The following is a 21,607-nucleotide window of genomic DNA, read 5'->3' as shown; positions in this document are numbered from 1 at the left end:
AATCCACTATATTTTGTATGTTTGTTAAAACAAATTTGAGATTCAACCTCTTTCTGTAATATTTATAAACTGGGCTTCTTATTTATGTGTCTTTAAACTGTCACAGACAAAAATATTTCACCATCTACTGGTCAACAGTCAAACCTGCAACTACATCTTTTTTTCTTGCATTGGAAAATGTTTTAGATCCCATGCTTTTACACATATGCAAGTACTTTTTCCTAGCTTTTATTGAATTCCTGTAATGTCTACTTCTTGGTGAGTTAAGAATATATACCATGCCTATGATAACCATTGATCATTTGTTGATTATAATCTGAAATCTTCTGACATTACATGTAGGTCTAATATGATTTCTATCCATAAAAGAGCATAAAAACTGCACTGATAGACCAAAATGCAGTTTGTATACCTCATAGTTCATTAACTTGTATAAAAGCAACTGGCTTTATCAGAAATCTCAGCTTAAAGAGACATTGAAACTTTGAATCAATAAGCAAACTCAGTTGTATTCAGATTTAGGTTGTGCAGTGAAACTGTAACTTGTCTAAACCAAGAAATCTTGATTTAATCAAGACATAAAAACATGCAACCACTGATAAAATGAATTAAGAATAAAACAACATAAGATATAATTAACTTATACTTGAGGGGTGGCGTTTTGTAACAGTTTCTCAGTGTTGGTTTTTATTTGTCTTAAAACTAGATTTTAAAGCACGGACTCTGATATACAGGGCCTGATAACGAGGTATTTACGCAGGGAGGCCCTTTGTTCTGTCAGGGGCTCTAGTGGTACATGACAATGACTAACCACCAGGCGTATGCAGGAAACCGGTGCCACAGAACCACTCCACTAGAGGGCGCACTACTTCTGACAAGCGATCCCTGTCTCCTCTTAACTCCTCCTCTGACTCGTTGTCACATTGTCCAACATGGCTGCGTCCGTGTTATGGAGGCGCGGTTATGTATCGTGCCTTCCTCGGGGAAGACGTCTTTATTTCACACCGAGGTCTAAGTTTCACTGTTCTCCGTCTGCACATAACGGACTGCTCTTCTCTCTAAATAAACGCGGTATTCTGAAGGATTGTTTCCCAGAAAACGCAGCTCAGGACGAGCTTCCTCTGTTGCTCCAATCCGGTGCGCAGACTGTTTACTGCGGCTTTGACCCCACGGCCGACAGCCTCCATGTGGGCAACTTGCTAGCTATCATCGGCTTGCTGCACTTCCGTAGCGCCGGGCACCATGTCCTCGCTGTGCTCGGAGGAGCTACGGCACAAATCGGGGACCCCAGCGGGAAGACGAGCGAGAGGGAGCGTCTGTCCGAGGACGCAGTGCACGCCAACACCCGCGGCATCCGGGAGAGCATCGAGAGGATTTTCACCAACCACGAACTGCTGTTTCACGATAGCTCCGTGAAGATGGGCACCGTGACTGTGTTGAACAACCTGAGCTGGTACAAGAACTGGAACGTGGTGAGGTTTCTGTCGGAGGCTGGCAGGCACTTCAGAATGGGCACCATGCTCAGCCGCCACAGCGTGCGGTCCAGGCTGAAGAGCGCAGACGGCATGAGCCTGACAGAGTTCACCTACCAGGCGTTCCAAGCTTATGACTTCTACCATCTGAACCAAATCTATGGCTGCAAGATTCAGCTCGGAGGGACCGACCAGTCTGGCAATTTGATGTCTGGCCATGAGTACATTGGCAAGTAAGTCTGAAAGTCTAATCTACCCATACTATTTAAAAATGGCACATGTGGTGGTGATCGTTTCAGGTTGTATGGAGAGAGTTTTGATCCTTGATAGATGTACAGTACTAACTATTTTATGTAAATCGTTAATAGCCACTCCTCAGTTAAGCAAACCTGCACAACTTTTGTTTTTGTACCACCTGAAACAAAGTTCGTGTTTGTAAGATTTAACCCAGTTCACCAGGTGATGCCATGTACAGGCATGGCAAAAGAAAGTAGGCTACACCCTCCTTCAGTTCCATGTTTTTGTTTTGTTTTTGCATTGGGGGCTGTTGTGTGCTCCACACAACTTATATAAAAATCATTCAGAAGCCATGTGGGAAAATAAAAGTACACCTTTATAATTCAGTACCATGTAGAACCAGCCTTAGCAACAGCAACGTGAAGTGAGTGTTTTCTGTAGGAGTATCAGCCTCTCACATTGATCTGGAGAACTTTTAGTCCACTCTTCTCTACAGCATTGCTTCAGTTCATTGATGTATGAGGGCATTTGTTTATGCACAGCTCTCTGAAGATCCTGCCACGGCATCACAGTTGCGTTTAGATGTCGATTTGCTGGTGTGCGTGGGATCATTGTTGCATGACCCAGTGTTGGCCCAGCTTAAGCTGCTGGACAGATGGCCTCACTTTTGTCTCAAGAATATTCTGGCATCAGATGGAGTTCATTGTCTTCTCAGTGACTGGAAGATTCCCAGGTCCTGTGGTTGCAAAACAAGCCCAAATCATCAGCCCTCCACCGCCATGTGTGCTAAGAGGTGTTTGTGGTGATACACTGTGTTTGGTTTTCACCAAACACGGTGCTGTGCATGGCAACCAAACATCTCCACTTTGGTCTCAGTCCAAAGGACATTGTTCCAGAACTGCTGTGGTTTCTTCAGATGCAGTTTTGTGAACCTAAGTTGTGCTGCTCTTTTTGGAGAGAGGGGCCTTTTTCCAAGACACTTTTTTGTGCAAACCTTGTCCAGTCTTTTTCTAATTGTGCTGTCATGAACATAAACATTGAATGTGCTTGCAGAGGCCTGTAGGTCACTTAATGCAGTTCTTGGGTTTTTCTTTATATCACTGACCTTGGACTGGATTTGCTGGAATGCCCACTCCTGGAAAGACTGGCAGCAGTCCTGAAGGCTCCCCTTATGTAAACAAGCTTTCTTACTGTAAAATGTTGGATTTTAAATTGTATGGAGATGGCCTTCCTGGACTGAGCAGTGGCAGTTGTTTCTCATTGCTGATGGCCTTTGTTCTTGGCATGATGTAGACACACACCTCAGTGCAAAGAACGCCAAACTGCCAAAAGTTCTGCTTTTATAGAGGTAGTCCCACTTCTTACTGACCGACTTGTCCTGTGCATTTGATTAGTAACAACAGGCTGCCAATTACTCTGACTGTGGAAGTAGGAAGGGTGTACTCTTATTTTTCCACCTGGTTTCTGAATGTTGTAATATTTCTGGGAAACTGTAACTGCATAGGGAAAGCTGTTGTATTTTTCTTTGCAGAAGTTAGTGAGGTGCACACAATACGGTAGTTAATTTTTTAGCCCTTGATGAATAAAAACACAGAACTGAAGGAGAGTGTACTTTCTTTTTACCATGAATGCATTGCATTCTATCCCACCTATAGTAGAGTGTCCTCCGACCTGCCAGTCTGTCTTATGCAGGGCTTGGTTCCAAATCCCACTGAGAATTGTATTAATTGAAAATGTTATTGATTAGGGATGGTACAATGTGACTTTTTCTATATATGATTCAATTCACAATATGGCGTCTACGATTCGATTCAGTCATGATACAATTAAAAATTCTATGATAATGTATGACTAGCTGTGGAACACTTGTACTTTATTCTTTTTTCCTGTTTTCTAGCACTGGTTTGATTATGTAAAGAACAACCAGATATTCTGACTTACATTCTGTTAGGCCATCTTATTTACAAAAAATATGAAGTCACTGGTGTATGGAGACCACACAATATATATCACTAGACAGAACGATACATATTGTGATGTTTTAATATCATGATATATTGAATTTCAGTATATTGTCCTATCCCTATTATTGATCCTTGGTAAATGTGTGCACAGAGAAAGTGTGTCCAGATCTAGTTTTCAATACTACTTCTAGTCCCTCGTGCAAAAATGACCAGAATTACTTTTAATAGGCCACAAGATTATTTTAGGAATTGATTCACACTGATCCTTTCTGTATCTGCTGTGCAATTTGTTGTGTATGTTTGTTTGTTTTTTTATAATAAGGAAACCCCTTTAAAAACTTTCTACATTCAGTTTAGAAGGATTTTTGTGTGGGTGACTGCCAAATGTTAGCCACTGAGGTAACACTAAGCCTTCGGAAAAAAAACAAACAAGCGTTTCACCTAATTCATAAGAATCTTGACTCACATTTTATAGTTTACTGTCAGTTTAATCAGCACTTCAGGTTGCAGGCACTGACCAGTTGTGTAATTTGATGTCTTGCCATGAGTTGATTCAAAATGTCTTCAGTGTCACACGTGTAAAAGAAAAACAAACGTTTCATAGTTTTTATTTTAACAAAACAGTTTAGTAAAACAATAATCACAATGATCATATCATCCCTCACTTAGAGTTGAGTAGCCTGTGTTATGATGGTGTATGTAAGAAAGCACCAGCAGCTAACAGTGGGGACCAATCCATATACAAGTTTTGATATACCCATACTGGACTTACACACTTTAATACTTGCAATCCTGATCTCTCTCCAGAGTGAGCGGTGAGGATGTGTATGGCCTGACCATTCCCTTGGTGACCAGCTCTGTCGGGGACAAGCTGGGGAAGACGGCGGGTAACGCAGTGTGGCTCAACAGAGACAAGACATCTCCCTTTGAACTCTACCAGTTCTTTCTCAGGCAGCCTGACACCAGTGTGGAAGGGTAAGTGAGGACAAACGCTTGTTTACAAAGCCAAGCTAACAGGACAAAACCTCAAAGCATTGTGTGGATGGGTTTTTGCAAACCCATCACCTAGTCTGACTGGTTTAGGTGCAGTCTCAGTTCTTTTTGTGTTCACATTGTGGGTGCGTTTGAGAGAGGACTCCGTTCTCTTTCTGGTTCACTTCAGCTCCGATGGGACCTCAGTCCTCTGTTCGTACTATAGTTACTCTGGAGCTCTGGGACCTTTACTGCTTTGGCATGTGGCTTTTATGTCAAAGGATTCTCTGCTTCATCGTATTTCATTGTGTGTGGTAAAGTACATTTGATGTAGTTTTTTCACTTAGATTTTGCATCGCAGCGGGTCCTAATGAATCCCCTTGGTCTCATATGAGCTGCAGCCTGGAGGAGAGCCATGGGCTGTCTGTGTGTTGTAGACAGTTGTGTGTTTGTTGTGTTCTTTGTCCATATCTGGAGAAAGGCAATAGCTTCTTTCATCCATATGGGTATTGTTAATATTTTAACAGTACTACTACTCTTATTGATAGTGTTATTGAGCCAGTACTTTCACACTACTCTTGCCAGTTCTTTTAATTATTGTTAAGTGGGGAAAAAAATTAAGAAAATAACTTAACTGTATGAACAAATAAAGCAAACATTCTTCAGCAGCAAACTGCCGAAGAACAAATCACTAGACTTTAATGTGATTTTTAAATTCTAAAAAAAAAACTATGAATGCAGGACTTTTACTTTGACAGTATTTGACGGCGTGGTACTCTGCCTCCAGCCCCCAGATAACTAAATTTGCCCCAGCTCAGAGTTCCCTGAACTGAAACTGTGAACTTCTGAGTGACAGTTTAGATGATGCTTTGACCACTGCAGATTGAATTTATGAATACTCCCATAACAATCTGCTGGCTCATGGTTCTTTTAAATCATTTACTCATGTTCATATAATTCAGTTAACTCTGTGTGTGGGCAGGGAAAAAACTGCATTTCTCTGCCTGTATGTGATGGACTTTTGCTCCATATTTTGACAGACTGCTTGTGTTTCCAGCCTTATATGCAAAAGACTAGAGGGCAAAACACAGTGACAAAGGACCAAGCAACCCTGGAGCACTTTGTGTTTACAATGCACAGATTAAGCAAACGAACTGAACTGAGACCACATTGGGCGGTCTCGACCCTTTTCAGAGTGGTCTGGGTTCATTTGGAGTGTTCGCATATACCCAGAGAGTACTGACTAATTGCTCTGAATTTGTTTTGAAAAGGAACCAAGTGTGAAAACACTAACATACTGTAAATGTAGAAATTTTGTGCATTGTACTGGGAGGCTCAGGCATATTGTGTGGTATTTTCACAGATACCTGAAGCTGTTCACCTTCCTGCCTCTGATGGAGGTGGAAAAGCTGATGGAACAGCAGAGAAAGGATCCAGGGAAACGCCTCGCACACAAACGGCTGGCTGCAGAGGTGACGAAACTTGTGCATGGAAAGGAGGGCCTTGAGAGTGCTAAGAGGTAAGATCAGGCTGTGTGTGTGTGTGTGTAAGTATTTGATATTTAATGCTTTTAAAACATCAATATAATTGAACATTTCTTACAGTTTAATGCTTATTTTATTTTGGTCACCATATTAAAGGCAGCAGGAACTAATTCAGTTGGAAAATAAACTGAAGAAGATGCCACTTCTTGAACTCCACCAGAGTCAGTATGCTGTTTCTGCCTGTGACCTCTGACCTACTGCAAAAAAAAAACAAAAAAAAAAAAAAACAGACAGATGACCTATTCTGAGAGGGAAAGTCACATTTAATGTTCTCATTGCAGAAGTACCAATGCACTGTACAACAGCAGTGTGCAGGCCTTAGAGGAAATGAGTGATGAGGAACTTCAGGAGCTCTTCAGGGAGGCGCCCTTCCATGAGCTGCTGTTGGAGCCAGGGACCACTGTCATAGACGCCTGCCGCAGGATCAGTGCCATACCAGAGGGACCCAGAGGGTAGGCAACCCAGTGTTAAATCCAGTAGCCCTGCCTCACAGTGATGTCAGGGATTAAACAGTGCATTGCATTCTGGGATTTTGAGGGGCTCACTGGCAAAATGACAGCCTTAAGACACAGATAATACAGTTTGTATTTAAGGATTTAACTATTAATGTCATGACACTGATAACACTATATCATCTAGTAGCATAGAGAGAGAGCTCAACATGTCAACGGGACAATTCCTTGCTCTCCATTGACGTTGTTTTGAGTGAAGGTGTCTTTTTGAAAATTTGGTCTTTTTTTGTTCTTTATAAAAAAAATGAAAAATGCCTAAAAGCTGATGTGTGACAGGATGCACTACCAAGAAGGCTAAGTACCCAAAGTTAAAGTTTTTAAAGCTACCAACCAATAAAACACAAGCTTTAAGAAGACAAAGTGGATACGACGTGCAGCATCAACAGTGAAACGGGGATCCTGATACTCACTATAACTAGCTAACTACAGTAGTTTGCTAAAACAGCTGGAGGGAAGGCTATTTACAAAATAGAGCCAGATCTAAAGGGAAATTGGGGTGCAGTTGATAAATGATTATGGGGCAATCTATCTGTTAAATGTTAGCTGTGTATTAGCAAGCTACTGTAGTTAGCTAAGCATGTTACTGCATAGCTTTCTGACTTATAACACAAACTGTGGCTCAGGGTAGTGGTTGTCTCCCAATCGGACAGCTGCATCAGTTCTGTACCAGAGACAAATCCCTTGTGTGTTTAACATACTTGGGAAAATAAAGTGATTGATTTGACAAACTGTCTAGATGATTTAGCCTAATTTACAGAAATATAGTAACCTAAACTAACATTTGGATATTTGATTTAACAGTGACAAAATGCTTGCTGTTTACAAAGGCACATCGAGTATCAGAATCCCCAGAGTGTCCCTGCTCTTCCTGCTAATCCCTCACTTTTGTCTTATAGCTTCAGTTTTTTTTCCAACAGCTTTTAAAACTGTCACTCTGGGTTCTTTACCTTGTTGGTAGTGCATCCTGTCACACAACAGCTTTGAGGAATTTTTCAGTTTGATGTAAAAAGACCAAATTGTCAAAAAGACACCTTCACTCAATACGTCAATTGAGCAAGAGGAATTGGCACTCTGTGCACTCTGTCTCTTACTGTTAAGCTGTTGTTTTTGTATGGTACGTAGCTGATATTCATTTGACAACCATAGCGTTAGTATAACCACACATTAACTAAGCCATCTGTGGAAAAAAGCCATTCAGATTTAAATTAGCAGCTTCTAACGTAACTCATTAGTTTGTTAATCTTGATTTATTTATTCAGGAATTCTCCATGAGATCAAGATATTTTTTAATATGCTGTATTAGCGTTACAGTTTTCAACTAGCCACTGTGGCTATGCACCATACAAAAAGAACAGCTTAACGGTTACATTAGTATCAGATGATGAAGCGTTAGTGTTATTGTCCGTATGCCATGGCATAAAACATGAGATCCCTTAAATAAACTAATATTTCAGACTGCCTAGAACTCTAAACCACACTAACATATGCACTGGCACTATTCCATCTCTATCTTTATTAGCCTTGTAATAAAACACTTATTTTATCCTGAACTCGACCCACCAGATAACGCATTGTAGATCACTGTCCTGGACAATATTTGTGGACACGCTGTCTTACTGGTGTGACTTTTGCCAGTAAAACTATGTTCACAATAGAGCACAAAAACTGTTTTTCCGCTGTAGTGTGAACATACCTTAAGACCCTCTATCAATCCCACAATGCAATGCATTGTTTACTATCTGACACCACTGTGAAAAAGATCAGATCCAGGGTGGACACTCCTAGTCGTATATAAATGCTTTATATAAAAAACTGTTAAACATATGAACCTATAAATGAATGAATGAAAGTTAAAAGGGTCAGTCCACTCAAATCCCCAAATTACTTTCCTCATATACGTACCTCTTGTTATATCAAGTCATACAGTTTTCATAGCGATCATTCAGAAGTAAGGCATTCCAAAGAAAACTGTTGACAGCATGTCCTGTTTTATTCTGTGGAAAAAAAAATGTCCACAAAACAGTGATGTTTTAAAACAGCAAATCCATGCAGGAAGTAAGAAGTAATGAATGTTTTGCATTATTTAGTACAAACTATGTAAAGATAGATGACAGTTTGAAGGTCTGTGATGTGTTTGGTAGCAGTGCAGGGTCACTGTGGAAAATGTGGACAGGTTACACAGGTGAAACTCTGCACTGACTGACAGCGTACATGTTTGCATGCAGGTATCAGATGGTTTCAGACGGAGCAGTGTTGATCAACCACAAGCGAATAGAAAACCCAGAGCAGGTGCTCATCCCCAGAATACACATCCTGTCTAATGGACTTACCTTGCTCAGAGTAGGCAAAAAGAACTACTACATCATCAGGTGGCTTGGTCTCTGAGACAGCCTGCTCTGGAAAAGGACCGGTTTACTTTAACAGACTGACTGGGAAGGTAGGCCACTCCATGGCAGCAGGGTCAGTAAGGAAATGCTGACGGGCTGATATTTTGGAAGATCCTGGGTATCAGGCATAGAATTTAGTAAAGTACAGTGGCTGTTATTTAAGTGTGTACTTGAACAAATGTGACATTTATCAAAGACTAAGTTATTAAAAAGCATTTTGTATATGATTGTTTACGTCTTACTTTGTGCTGACACAAACACTTTGCAAAGTGAACACTAGGGGGCACCATTGTTTCAGTTATTATGCTGGTGCTGCGGGCAGCTGCATTTGCACTACGTAGCCTAGTGTGACCCCATAGGTACATAATTGCAAACAGTAAAATAAAATAGCATAATTTCTTGCAAACTGATTATGGTTTTGTTTTAAGCAAATTGTATTTCTTTCAGTTTGATGTGAACAGAGGCCAGCATGTGTCTTAATGTGACTGTCCTTTGTCTTGGTGATGGAAAGTGTAAACTGTACCAAAGCAGAAGAAAGAGATGTTAGTAAATTCAAAAACAAATTTTGCCTCTAGATAATTTTTTGATTGTGTAAATTTGATATTTCAATTAGTAAAATATTGCTTTCTAGACTGGCATTTGATTTTCCATGAAAGTAAAAAATTTACACTGTGGTGTAAATAACTAAAACAATCCACCAAGCAGGGTCTCTGCCTGTCATACTTTGTTTTTTTCTGTTTGTTGTTTTTTTGCATTTGCAGACTGAAATGTGGAGACATGCGTGGCCAAGTACATCTGTTCTTTTCTTTTTCTCCTGGGGCCAGTGGGGATGAGGACAGGGTCTGGTGTGAGATGACCTTGACTTACCCCACTCGGCTCCAAATAACTAGTGGAAATACCAGTTTGTAAATGTACACATTACCTCAACTTGTCTTTATTTATTTGTTTTTGATAGCTAAGGTGTAGTTTTGACACTGGGGGTTATACCTATTCTAACACAGGACCCACACCCTGAAACTTAGGTCTATGGATTTTCAGAAATGTCATCTTTTTAAGGTGGAATATTTACAAGAAATTCATTTTTAACATTTCAAAAAATACTAAACTTATTTTTCTAAATCATATAATGGAGATTTTAGTATTTTTATACTTGTATTTTTTATTATAAATGTAAAAGATATTTGGCCTATTACAGAATAAAAACATGAACTGCAGGTGCAGGAATGGTTGTGGGGTTATTTTAATTTAATATATCTTCACACTGAAGATTAGTCTTTTTTATATTGGGGTGCAGTTCAAGAAACATTGCACATGTACAGATATTTAAAATTGACAGCAATTGTCATAACTATCAAAAATAATCGCTTGTAATTTGGTGAAACATAAGATAAAACCAAATCTAAACTTTTCCCTCATTGGCAGAAATTACATGAATTATGTTTACTTTAGAAAAATGATGTCATACAATAATGAAACAAATTCGAGTTGAAACCGTTTTGAGACATGCCAGCAGTTGCTGTTTAAATTTCAGTAATATTTCCGTAGCTAAAGCAGACTGTTTAGACTGTTTTGAAGAAAACTAATACGGTATTATTATGCAGACGTCCAGGTATTATGCAGCCTGCTGCAACTAGCTGGTCCACCTTAAGAGAAATGGGTGGGCTTTTAGCGCCTCGACCAATAAGCGGCCTTTTTTCGCATTTAAATAGCCGTGTGTGTCAATCATTCACCCCCTCCTCTCCCCCTAGACAAACTCCCCTCTCTATTCGAAGTACATATCTCAATCGCCATATTGGGTACTGAGAACGTTTGCCTAGGTTTCTCTCACTACGGGACGAAATTGACAGCGCGGCTCTGGTTCCCGTGCACTTTGTTTTGATGATCCGCGGAGAGTACTTTCGACCAGAAAACACCGCGGCCGTTATCGTTTCCAGCTCGACGTCTGCATGGCATAAGTCGTTTTACGCTTGTTTTGGATCTTGCTCAGCGAAGAGGAGATACCCGTTGTTGTTGCGAGGTGTTTTTTTCCTTGTGAAAACTGGACGTTTTGAAAAAAGTTGTCTTTCTTTGGGGGGGAAATGTCAGATGTTCGACTTTCAAACGGGAGTCCGACGTTGGAGCGGACGGATCCCCGGGTGTCGGATCACCCGAAACCATCAGCCTGCAGGAGCCTCTTCGGCTCGGTGGATCACGAAGAGTTAAAGAGAGATTTAAAGGGACACTTGCGGGAGATGGACGAGGCTGCCTCCGCCAAGTGGAGCTTCGACTTCGCCAATCACACACCGCTGGCCAACGGCAGGCTCGAGTGGGAATTAGTGGATTGCAGAGACATCCCGGATTTCTACAGCAGGCAGCCGCGGAGGAGGAAGGCCGTGTGCTCCGCTGGGAATAACAATGTGGATCTAAATGGGAATCATAACTGTGTTGTGGTGGCTCCGAGCGAAGATACCGAGATGGAGCAGTACACCGGGCTGAGGAAAAGAGCTGCATGCCACGGTACCACATTTCCTACAGAATTACTTGAATTTCACTCGACTGTAGTCAGTGGAGCAGGGCGCCAGGCTGCGGGCTGACAGTGGTGCTGCTCGGCTCATCAGTCTGGAGTGCACTGAAAATACTTTTAGAAGGTTTTACATTTGGAACATAATAAAAGTATGCAGTTTGCGATTGTTAAACATGGTGCATTGCACTTAAATGACATAATTTCCAGTGGTTTTAACTAACGATGGACTTTGCTTTTGCAGACCCCCCGGCCCAAAGTAAGAGGTCACACACCAGCTCAGATGAAGTGAGCTGTCCAGGTCTGAGCCTTTCTACAGAACACACGCCCAGAAAGACCAGTCCCAAGAGGCAAACGTGAGGACCAAGGGCGGTAAGAAACTATTTTGGCTTTGCAACTTTTTACAACTTTGTACATTTTTAAGGGCTTTTACTTGGTGGAACCAGAGCAGGTTGTTTACCAGGGTCGAAACAACAGACGACGTCCCCGTCTTCCAGCTGTTTTCTGCCTTGAAATGCGGCCGTGAAACCGAGAAAAATCTATTTTTTAAAATGTTTATTGTATAATTTCAGTGGTATTCGTAATGCATCATATTTGCAGTTCAAATGAAATCATTTTATTTTGGATTTGAAACAAATATGCGGCTTTGACATTTGACTAGTTTTCCTGTGTGCGCGTTAAAAGTTGGCCCCATTAGTTTAGTACTGGACTAATATGACAGTGGGCGTAGAAGCGGTGGGTGCAGCAGGTTTTATCCACCAAAGCTTCCACTTGTATTTTCACACAGTCTTTATTTCGATGCCAGGCCAGGTTAGAGTTAAAACAGAAAACGAAACAAACGTGGCTTCACATTTCCAGCTTTTACAACCGCTGCCTGCCACGGCGTGCCCGAGTTTCCGACTAAAACTGTAAACAAGTGCTGAACAACAGTGTAGTAGTAACACGTCAGCAGCCACTGCCTTCAGCGCGGAGCGGAGCAGGGACGGGAAGGGGCTGGTCTCTGTGTGTGTCAGTGCTTACACACACGCGCACTGCGCACTAATGTTACAACACACACATCTGTCTCTGCCGGGGGAGCGTGTGCTCGCTGGCCACGCGGGAGCGGGGGGGGGGACAGGCATGAAACGTGCACTGTCGTGGCAGGAGCTGTCAAGGCTCGGTATTAGACTGAACCCGGTTCCTTTTTCTGTAGGATTGGTTAAATAGTTGTACTAGAGTGAAATATGTACAAATGACGGTGTTTTATGATTCTGTGGTTAAATATGGGTTTTGGTAACATGCCTGATAGCTGTTGTTTTTGCCCTGTGGTGACCTTGCTCTAAAAAAATTGCATAAATTATTAGTTTAAAGTAATAAGACGGTGCACGTGCTGATGTAACATGCCTTTTTTACACACACACACACACACACACACACACACACATAGAATTCATGAGTTAAACACTTCCTGCATCAATACTGTTCAAAAACTATAACAGGAGAAAAGAACACTTATGCACAAGTGGCAGTGTGCTCACTGGTTTCCCGCTATATTTTTGGACACTTGCTGCTTTAAGTTGGGCATTAACAAGAGGAGCAGAGTGAAACTGTACACAAGTGGTTCTGTCTCAGTTGTTATTGCACAATGCTCAGTGTCAAAAATTAGTCCTAACCTCTTGTTTGTTTTTCTTTCATCTGCTTTATCCCACAGAGCTGAAGAAGTATTTTCCCGTTTTGCTTGGGAAAGCTCAGTGTTGGCTGATTTTTTTTTTTTTTTTTTTTGAAGAAGAACTACACAGCATCAAAAACATATCAACTCTCCTGAAGACGGGGGAGGACACTGTTGAAGCACTGAATAGAAACACTAAAGTTGGGGCACTTGATTTTAAAGTTACTGCCTCTAAAAGCAGTCAATGTAGCAGTGTGCAATTAGGTTTAATTTCCTTTTTTGCTCCTTTTTTACTACCTGTGTGTAAATAAATATATATTATATTTGCCTCCATATGTAGCACATAAGAAAAGATTTGAAAATCCTTTATGTAAAAGGGATGAATTTTGATTTGACTTGAAGAATTGCATTGCAGTTTGATACATTTCCAAAATGCTGTTTTTGTTCTTTTCTGAAAGGCAGTGTGACTCTGACATGGTCCCTAATTGCTACATTTAAAAGAAAATCGTGGCTTCTTACAGTTTCTTAACAGTGTATCTTCACTCCGTCATCTTCCTAACTCAGCAGTGAAGAATAGTACAAATGTAATTGATTTGTTTTTATTTTTCCAGCTTTTGGTCATTTCATTGTCATCAATTGCAGGTTCTCCTATATGATCCATTAACCCAGGAAATCGACACAGAAAAAACGGGACTCTTGTTAAATTGCCCAATATTTATTTTGCGATAGGTGCTTTTAGAAGCCGTTAAATCCTGGAATACATTTTTTTTTTTAATTTTCCCTCCCTTGAGTTCTCCTGCAGACCTCAGCTACATTGTACTAGTGTGTTTGATTTCCTCTGGAGGTACTCAGATACTGAAGGACAAAGACCATGCAAATTACACAGGTTGTGTTGTAAAGTTATCCTACTATTGACTGTATTCCTATTGTTTCCTCGCCCTTAATGCTCTTCAGAGAGGAGGTTTTCCAAAAAGGGCTGAATGGCCTACAATACCAAATACATGGTTGCTTCCCTATGGTTGCCAGCATGGCCTGTGCTTCTTAATTTGACTTCACATTGTATTACATTGTGATAACCTAGACCTAAATTTCCCTTTATGTTTGTACTTTTTTTCACCGATGTTGTTAGCCTGCTGAGGATGCAAATGTAAGCATCTAAAAGCTTCCCTTTGTTTGCCCAGGGTGTGGGTCCTATTAGACCAGTATACACCTGGATGGAGAGAATCATCATGCCTGTGTATTTGTGTAAATCTTTGCAATGTACCTATGTACATACTTTTGTAAAAACACTGAGAAATTATACTAACTTATTTATGTCAAGCTTTTTTTTTATGTAGAATAAAAAAATGGGTTTTTGATTATGGTTATCCAAAGTGGCATTTACTTTATTATTGTCTTATTTTGTAAAAGCATATTTTTGGTAGTTTTTCTTTCTTATTGATAAGATTGCAAACTGAGCCTGATAAAATATTTGTGCATTTTGTAATGTGTGGTTATAAAATGTCTTGCAATCAATTAAAAAGAGAAAATCTAGTCTATCTGGCTTGTGATTGCTTTTGTGTAACACATACACTGATTTTTGTCTATTAAAACATTTGTCAAACTAACCATAAGACAATAAGTGCAGAAAAAATTGCATCATTTTTTCTGTTCTAATTCTTTTAATGTTAAAAAGACACTTTCAGAAGTGCAGTGTGTTTGCAGTAACTATGTGAGTGGAGCATCCTGATGCAATGTAGTGACATTCCCAATTTGAATCCACTAGCGTTTCTGAGCAGGGCTAATGACTGACACACTGTTCATCCAATGAAAAGGAGAGTGAGGAAAGCAGACCACTTGTTGCAGCCAGTAACATTCAGTAACTTATGGGAAAGGCTTTCATGGAAAGAAAAACACATCAGCACTTGGAGCTCAGAAAAGGATACTCAGCTGCAAGGTAAAATATACGGTCATCCAAATGACTCAGTTAACTGTGTTACTGGCCTCAGAGCATCTGCATTTGTGTGTTTGAATATGAGTGTGTGTTTTTACACTTATGTGAATTGTATAGTGTGTTTTAAAATCTATTTTCATCTTAAATTTGTCCTTGTCACTAACTGGGTTTTACATTTATTTTGGGGAATTTAAACAAATGTTTTAAAAATATTCTGTGCTTAGTGGTGAACATGCATTCAGCTGAGTAAGTGTATTTCTGTACCTATTACTTAAAGATATAATAAACTATAATAAATATGCAATTATAAATTATTTGTATTTCAAATACATTTATCTAATTATTGATTTTGTTATTTTAGTGATGAGAGCTTGTTAGTTAAAAAAGAAAGTTATTTTTGCTCAAATTGGAACTTATCATAGTTTTAATTTTCTTTTGCATAAAAAAAAAATTGACACCAGCAGCAGAGCCCTAATCTGTCTGCTATAAAAGCCAAATTAGTGTTTTCACTGCTCAGCATCTCCCCGCCATCTCCTCATGCCACCAAACAGCAAGACACCTGCAGCAGCTCTTTAAAGCTGGCTGGGGGGGGGGTTCTAGTCCTGAAGTGTGCAGGTGAGTAACCTCAGCTGAGCTGTCCACCCCCACTCTGAGCCTGGCTCATTGTCCCAGTGTGTGGGCCTTTGTGTTGAGGGCCAGGGCCGGCCACTGTTGTGTCTGGGGCTTCTCTGCTCAGACAAAGGGCCTGTCTACGGAGCCTCCACCCTACCCAAACAGCAGACTGACTGACTGTTTGACTAGGTGGCTGACTGGCTGACTTACTGACTAAATGGCTGACTGGGTGTCTGCCTGGTTGACTGATTAATGGAGACAGAACAAGAAGAAGTGTGACTTTTCAGTCAATTTCAATTACTGTACATTTCAATGTACAGTAGCCTCCAACAGCTGTAACTACTTTGCATAAGAAGCTTACAGTACACTATGTATATTGTTTTTCATAATCATGAAAATGTACTTGCAATGCTTTCATGTAATTACAATGGCTACAGTAATTATTTTTAAATTAAACACTACAATAACTTTGATAAAAAACTAAACAGGTATATAATATAACTGTGGATAGTGATTGTAGGTTGCCAAACCACTAACAGGAAATGACTCAATGTTTTAGGGATGGGACAATATAGTAAAATTCAATACATTGTGATACAAAAATGCCACAATATGTTTCATTTTGTCTAGTGACAAAGCACTGCCCAGCCCCTTTAACAGTCACACCTGTAAACTGTATGCAATTCAGTGCAACACTTCCACCTTAACATCTGTGTTTATGAAGCTCAAAATGTTTCAGTTTTCCGTGAAATTGTCATAAATGTATAAATTCAATTATATGATTATCATTGAGGTCATAGTTAAAGGTGGTGTTTTACTACATTATATTTAGTAGTATATCTAGTTTTTTGTCCTCCCCAGCTACATACATGGGAGGATCAGAATATTAGGAACACCTCTGAATATAATGTAGACCAGTTCAACAGCACCTCAGTAATGACCTCAGTAATAAACATGTAATAGAATTTTTACATTTCTGACAATTTTACTAAAGACTAAAATATTTTGAGTTCCAGAAACACAGATGTTAAAGCAGAAGTGTTGCATTGAAGTGCAAAAAAAAAAAATTACACAGGTGTAACTATTAAAGCAGCCGGGCAGTGTATATCATGTGGTCTCCATACACCAGCGACTTCATACATTTTGTAAATAAGATAGCTGAACAGAGCACAAGTCAATATATCTGGTTGTTCTTTGTGATCAAACCAGTGCTAAAAAAGGGGAAAAAGAGAAATAAAGTACAAGTATTCTTACTTATTACTAGAGTGCAACATGGGCATTTTCTTATTTCTTCAGCCAGTGAGTTGTATAATCTCACCCCACTGATGTAACAATTACTCACGGTGACTGCAAAATGATATGTTGGGACAATATACTAAAATTCAATACATTGTGATGCAAAAATGCCACAATATGTTCTTTGTAAAAGTCTGACAAATGTCTCTATGATTAATATTTTTTAATGAATTCCAGGAATGGACAGTTTGTGAAGCCTCGTCTCTAACACATTTTTATCATATTCTTCTCTCTTGCATATAACTTTCAAATAACCTGACAGATAATGTATCAGTCCATGTTATTTCTCTTGAAGTGGCTCCTTTTACACAATTGTTTCTGCTAAAACTGTACCGTTTATTTGTGAACACCATAAAAATGTCCACTGATAACAGGGGCAGTTGTTCAAAGGGTCATTGATAAGACTGCACAATGTGGTCACACTGATACAACTCTACTGTGCCTTGCACAAGAAACACCTTTTCTGTTACAGCTCACAGTCACCCAAACAAAACCACAGCGAACTCGGGGAAATTCCAGTAAGCCAGTCAGTCAGAGACGTGGAAGGCATCGTCGGCCTGTTCCTCTCTACGACATCTCACATTTGCCAAGAATTCACACTTCCTTGCTATATCAACAGAAACAGGTTATCTTTTCCTGCTAACCGTCCCAGCACTTAATATAAAGCCACAAATTCCTCCCCATGTTTCCTGTCCAGGCCACAATGCACGTCATCAAGCTATTCCTCTGGCAAATTGGGCTCTGAATGCAGGGAAAGCAAGTGCCTACAAACACCTAACATCCCTGTTTCTGCCTCAGTCCCTTTGCATCTGCCTTTTTCCAGTGTGCCTCTAAAAGGCTGTGAGCCGCCCAAATTGCATGTGAATTTCTGTATTTTTTCTCCATTTCTATGAGCATTTGTTTTAGCCTGCCTGGAATGCCCCGAGTGGGTGGGGTTTGGAAGCTTTTTTGGACAGCTCAATTAGACTCAGTGAGCCAGATAAGCCGCATCAATGCAGAAAAACTATTTCTTTGAATAGCAAATGCAGTGACGTTGATTCAGTTCCTCTAATGCTACGGTGTGTGATGTGTGAAGTGTGTGAGGTGTATGTGTGCATGAGAGAGAGCCTGGGGGAGAGTGACAGGCAAGGAGGAGAGGGAGGAGAGGTTAGGGAGATGCTGCAGAGCATTAAATGACAGATGTGCAGATGTGCATCTGTGGTGCATTTTTAGAAGGAAAAAAAGAGGGTAGGGGTAATGTTCATTAAGGCAGCGCACCTGCAGCCTATCAAAGAGCCTTTATCTTTTATCAAGGCAAATCTGCTCAAGCACGCAGCGCGAGATGTGAAAACATGCAGGCTGTGCTGCACACACACTCTGGCTCATTCTCTCTATCACTCTCTCTCCTGACCAGTGGATGGTACCTGGCCCAATAATCCCACTGGGAATGCTCAAGGATGCGTTTAGATGCATTTGGCTGAGAAACAGAGGCTGAGCTTCTGAAACATCTGTGCAGGGCAGATCCACAGATAATCATCTTTTTGTTGGCAGTGACTCTTATTGTCAATCTCACTGTGATATCATTCACTAAATGCAATTAAAAATCTCCTCTAGCCAAAAAGGGAGTTGCATTTGTTTTTAAAGCTCTACTGCAAAAACTGCCCAACTATCCCTTTATATAATATTTGGTCACAGGATATTTTCCAATAATCTGTACATGTTAAAACAAAACTTGGAAAGACCGTTCACAAATGGAACGAGTCATGAAATGTTTTGAAACGCAAATCACTAATTTACGACTCAAAGATTTAAATTTAAAATATTTTATTATTATTGTGAATGCTACATAGAAAAATATTCATTCGTTCATATTGCAGGAATCTTTAGCACCAGAACTGAAGAACATGCAGCACAGACTCCCCACGAGTCTCCTGATGATGTGTAACCACTAACTGATGCCACTGAGACTGTTTAAATAAATGATTAAACAAATAAATAATAAGCCCAAGGTGATGGCTTTTTTTTGTACTGTCACAGTCAAATTTACAATTATATAAAACTGATAAAAAAGCAATACACCTGGAAGATGCAGCAACAATTCCAGCATTTTTACATGATGAATTACCTAATTAGATCAACGTTCACAGGTTCTGTAAACCTCGTGTTGGCTGACTAAAAATCAATCAACTAATTTCAGTCTTAAAATAGATAAAAAAATATACAAACTAAACTAATTTGAGCTTTCAGGATTAATATGTGATAATCGTAAGAGTAAGAGAGGAAGAAGCGACTGAATAAACCTTTTCATTGCCATAATATGTACATTAGCACAATATGGTGATATGTAGCAATTCACTGCGGGGAAGGTGGTACTTCAGTGAAAGTCAGATTGTGTGTGCAAACAGTGCCGTGTTTAAGTCCTTTAGATCTGCAAAGCCCACATGTTGTATAAGCAAATTTATCTTTTTCCTTAAAAGAATCTGTAACAGTTGCCCAATATCCAGTAACTGTGTGAAAACTAGCAGGAAAAAAGAGTTTTCACACAGAGATGATGACGGCAGTACGGGTGTGTTAGGATGTGAATTTGATGTCATGCAAAATATTTCCATATGATGCAATGTTTTGTATCATTCGCAGAAGTGTGTGTGGCAATGATTCCAGGCAGTCAAAATGCATCTTACAACACTGACTACGGTGTACATTATATCCCATCTACCGAGCCAGCCGGCCCTAATGTCTACACCTACAACAGGGGAACACTGCTGGGTGAAATGACATGGAATGGAAAATTGTCTCTGGTGCTGTTTTTGGACGAGTAACAGAAGTGCATCAACTTTCCACTTTTCATGAGCAATAAAGTGGCCCACATTTCATACTCAGACTTCTTTCTAACTTTCTTTTTGCCTTTTTTTGGTTAAGGGGGGGTGGCTTGGGAGCTTCTGCTGCCCTCATCAGGAGGCTCGTGGGGACTCTGCTGCACGGTCCTCATTTCTGGTGTTGAAAAAATCCTGCCATAAGAATGAGTGAACATGTTCTCCAACACAGAGCTTAATAAGAAAAGCAAAATTTTTGTCATATGAAACCTGCCTTTGCTTTTGGACAGCCGGGGATATGATCCACTGGCCTCTAAATATTCAATTTTCGCTCACTGTAAATTATGGTTTTTCCATTTCAGGGATTATGAGCTGTATTGCTGTGCAGATTTAACTGAGAGGATGCTTGTATAAAATCTAGAGATATTTCATTTTCTTTACAAAGGACCTGCTACTGCCCTGATTCTATCAATTAAAAAAAAAAACAGACTAGAAAGCGGTTGACCGGGATTTTGACATAAATCTGTATATACAGTACTGTATCTCCTCATCAACTCTGACAACCAGTTCTTCACACATCACTTCTGAGAATTAGTGTGTCTTATACTGAAACCATATTGCTACATGAGGTTTTTCAAGGAATCCTTAAGTCTTCTGCTCATGTTGTTTTCACTTCCCTTTTCTCATTAAAAATACAAACGCATCTAAACATAAAACCAGACTGACATTTAAGGCTTGTACAGTATATCACTTCTGTAATGTTTTACAGTAACAGCCCCCCCTTTCTTCTAACAGTAGATCCACGATGCAGCTGTCCACCATACCTAACATTCTGCCTTGGCTGGCCAAACCCCAGTACACCATGGAAGTCCTTCCAGTTTCTAGCCAGGAATTCTCTCCCTGTCTGGGGGAAAAGTCCCAAATATTATGAGCTATATAAGCAGCCCTCAGCCAGCTTTTCTTTAACCCTCCCAAAAAAGAAGTGTGCAGCAGCCGTAACAACACATTAACAGCAGTCACACTTAGCCTGAGTGAGGTTTCTATGCCTGACTGAGCCCAGGATGTAAAACTGAGCAGCTCAGATGGATCTTTCTGGATCTGAATGGGGTTAGTTTGCACCATTGTTCTGGCTGTTCAGCTTTCCTCTCATCATGCGATGGGGTGGGGCATGTTGAGCCACAGACATATGGCTGAGGGGAATCTCATAAGGCCAAAGGTCACTGGGGGTCAATCTAACCTAGCCTCTGGTTGATTTATTATCCCATGGGGTGATGTCACTCTGCTCGGACAAAAGAGAGAAGAGGTCAAAGGGCATACTGTATCTGTTGCTGTTGTGAAAAGTTGCATAGAAAACCAGCTCTCTGAGTTGATGATAAAGGGAAGCAGAAGGCCCTGCAAACAGAGCCCATAGTGCTGTGGGGCCATTTAAGACAAGTCGGTACCTAAGTAATAAGAGGGCTTAACAGTGCTTTTGACATCTTAGTGAACATGTGTCTTATATTTCTTGTTGCTCAACCTTGACCTTAGACTTGCTCTTTGAAAACTACCTCCACACCATAATCTAGAAAATGATTAAAGTAATTTTCACAAGCCAATAATTATTTGATAACACAAACGGAATTCAGTTCTTACAAGCACTCATCCAGATCCTGCATTAGCAGGGAAATGTTTTTATCACAGGTTTTGAGCCAGACTAATCCAATCAGAATTAACAGAGAAGGTTTAGTATATGCTTTGA

General features: G+C 40.2%; 2 protein-coding genes across 2 annotated transcripts; both read left to right on the top strand.

Annotated features, from left to right (window-relative positions):
• The first annotated feature begins 911 nt into the window (after nt 1-911).
• yars2 (tyrosyl-tRNA synthetase 2, mitochondrial) lies at nt 912-9,312 on the top strand. Its single transcript, XM_020624157.1, has 5 exons — nt 912-1,705; nt 4,481-4,648; nt 6,009-6,164; nt 6,471-6,641; nt 8,927-9,312. Exons 1-5 carry the CDS (start codon nt 933-935, stop codon nt 9,084-9,086), a joined length of 1,428 nt encoding a protein of 475 aa, XP_020479813.1. The 5' UTR covers nt 912-932; the 3' UTR covers nt 9,087-9,312.
• A 1,044-nt stretch (nt 9,313-10,356) lies between these two features.
• Nucleotides 10,357-13,929, top strand: cdkn1bb (cyclin dependent kinase inhibitor 1Bb). The gene is made up of 3 exons (XM_020624171.1): nt 10,357-11,584; nt 11,833-11,960; nt 13,279-13,929. The coding sequence occupies exons 1-2, from the start codon at nt 11,167-11,169 to the stop codon at nt 11,946-11,948; spliced, it is 534 nt and encodes a 177-aa protein (XP_020479827.1). The 5' UTR covers nt 10,357-11,166; the 3' UTR covers nt 11,949-11,960; nt 13,279-13,929.
• The last annotated feature ends 7,678 nt before the right edge of the window (nt 13,930-21,607 follow it).

Source organism: Monopterus albus, unplaced genomic scaffold, assembly GCF_001952655.1.
Source record: "Monopterus albus unplaced genomic scaffold, M_albus_1.0 scaffold7.1, whole genome shotgun sequence".
In the NCBI taxonomy this organism is placed as follows: Eukaryota; Metazoa; Chordata; class Actinopteri; order Synbranchiformes; family Synbranchidae; genus Monopterus; species Monopterus albus.
Note: the sequence above shows the minus strand (reverse complement) of the source record. Positions and strands in the feature narration are given on the sequence as shown.

What these genes read in the sequence shown, in the direction of transcription:
- yars2 (XM_020624157.1), top strand. Translation starts at nt 933, where the DNA reads ATGGCTGCGTCCGTGTTATGGAGGCGCGGTTATGTATCGTGCCTTCCT. An exon ending in CCTGACACCAGTGTGGAAGG is followed by an intron (nt 4,649 to 6,008) that starts GTAAGTGAGGAC and finishes GTATTTTCACAG; the next exon opens with ATACCTGAAGCTGTTCACCT. An exon ending in ATACCAGAGGGACCCAGAGG is followed by an intron (nt 6,642 to 8,926) that starts GTAGGCAACCCA and finishes GTTTGCATGCAG; the next exon opens with GTATCAGATGGTTTCAGACG.
- cdkn1bb (XM_020624171.1), top strand. Translation starts at nt 11,167, where the DNA reads ATGTCAGATGTTCGACTTTCAAACGGGAGTCCGACGTTGGAGCGGACG. An exon ending in GAAAAGAGCTGCATGCCACG is followed by an intron (nt 11,585 to 11,832) that starts GTACCACATTTC and finishes TTGCTTTTGCAG; the next exon opens with ACCCCCCGGCCCAAAGTAAG.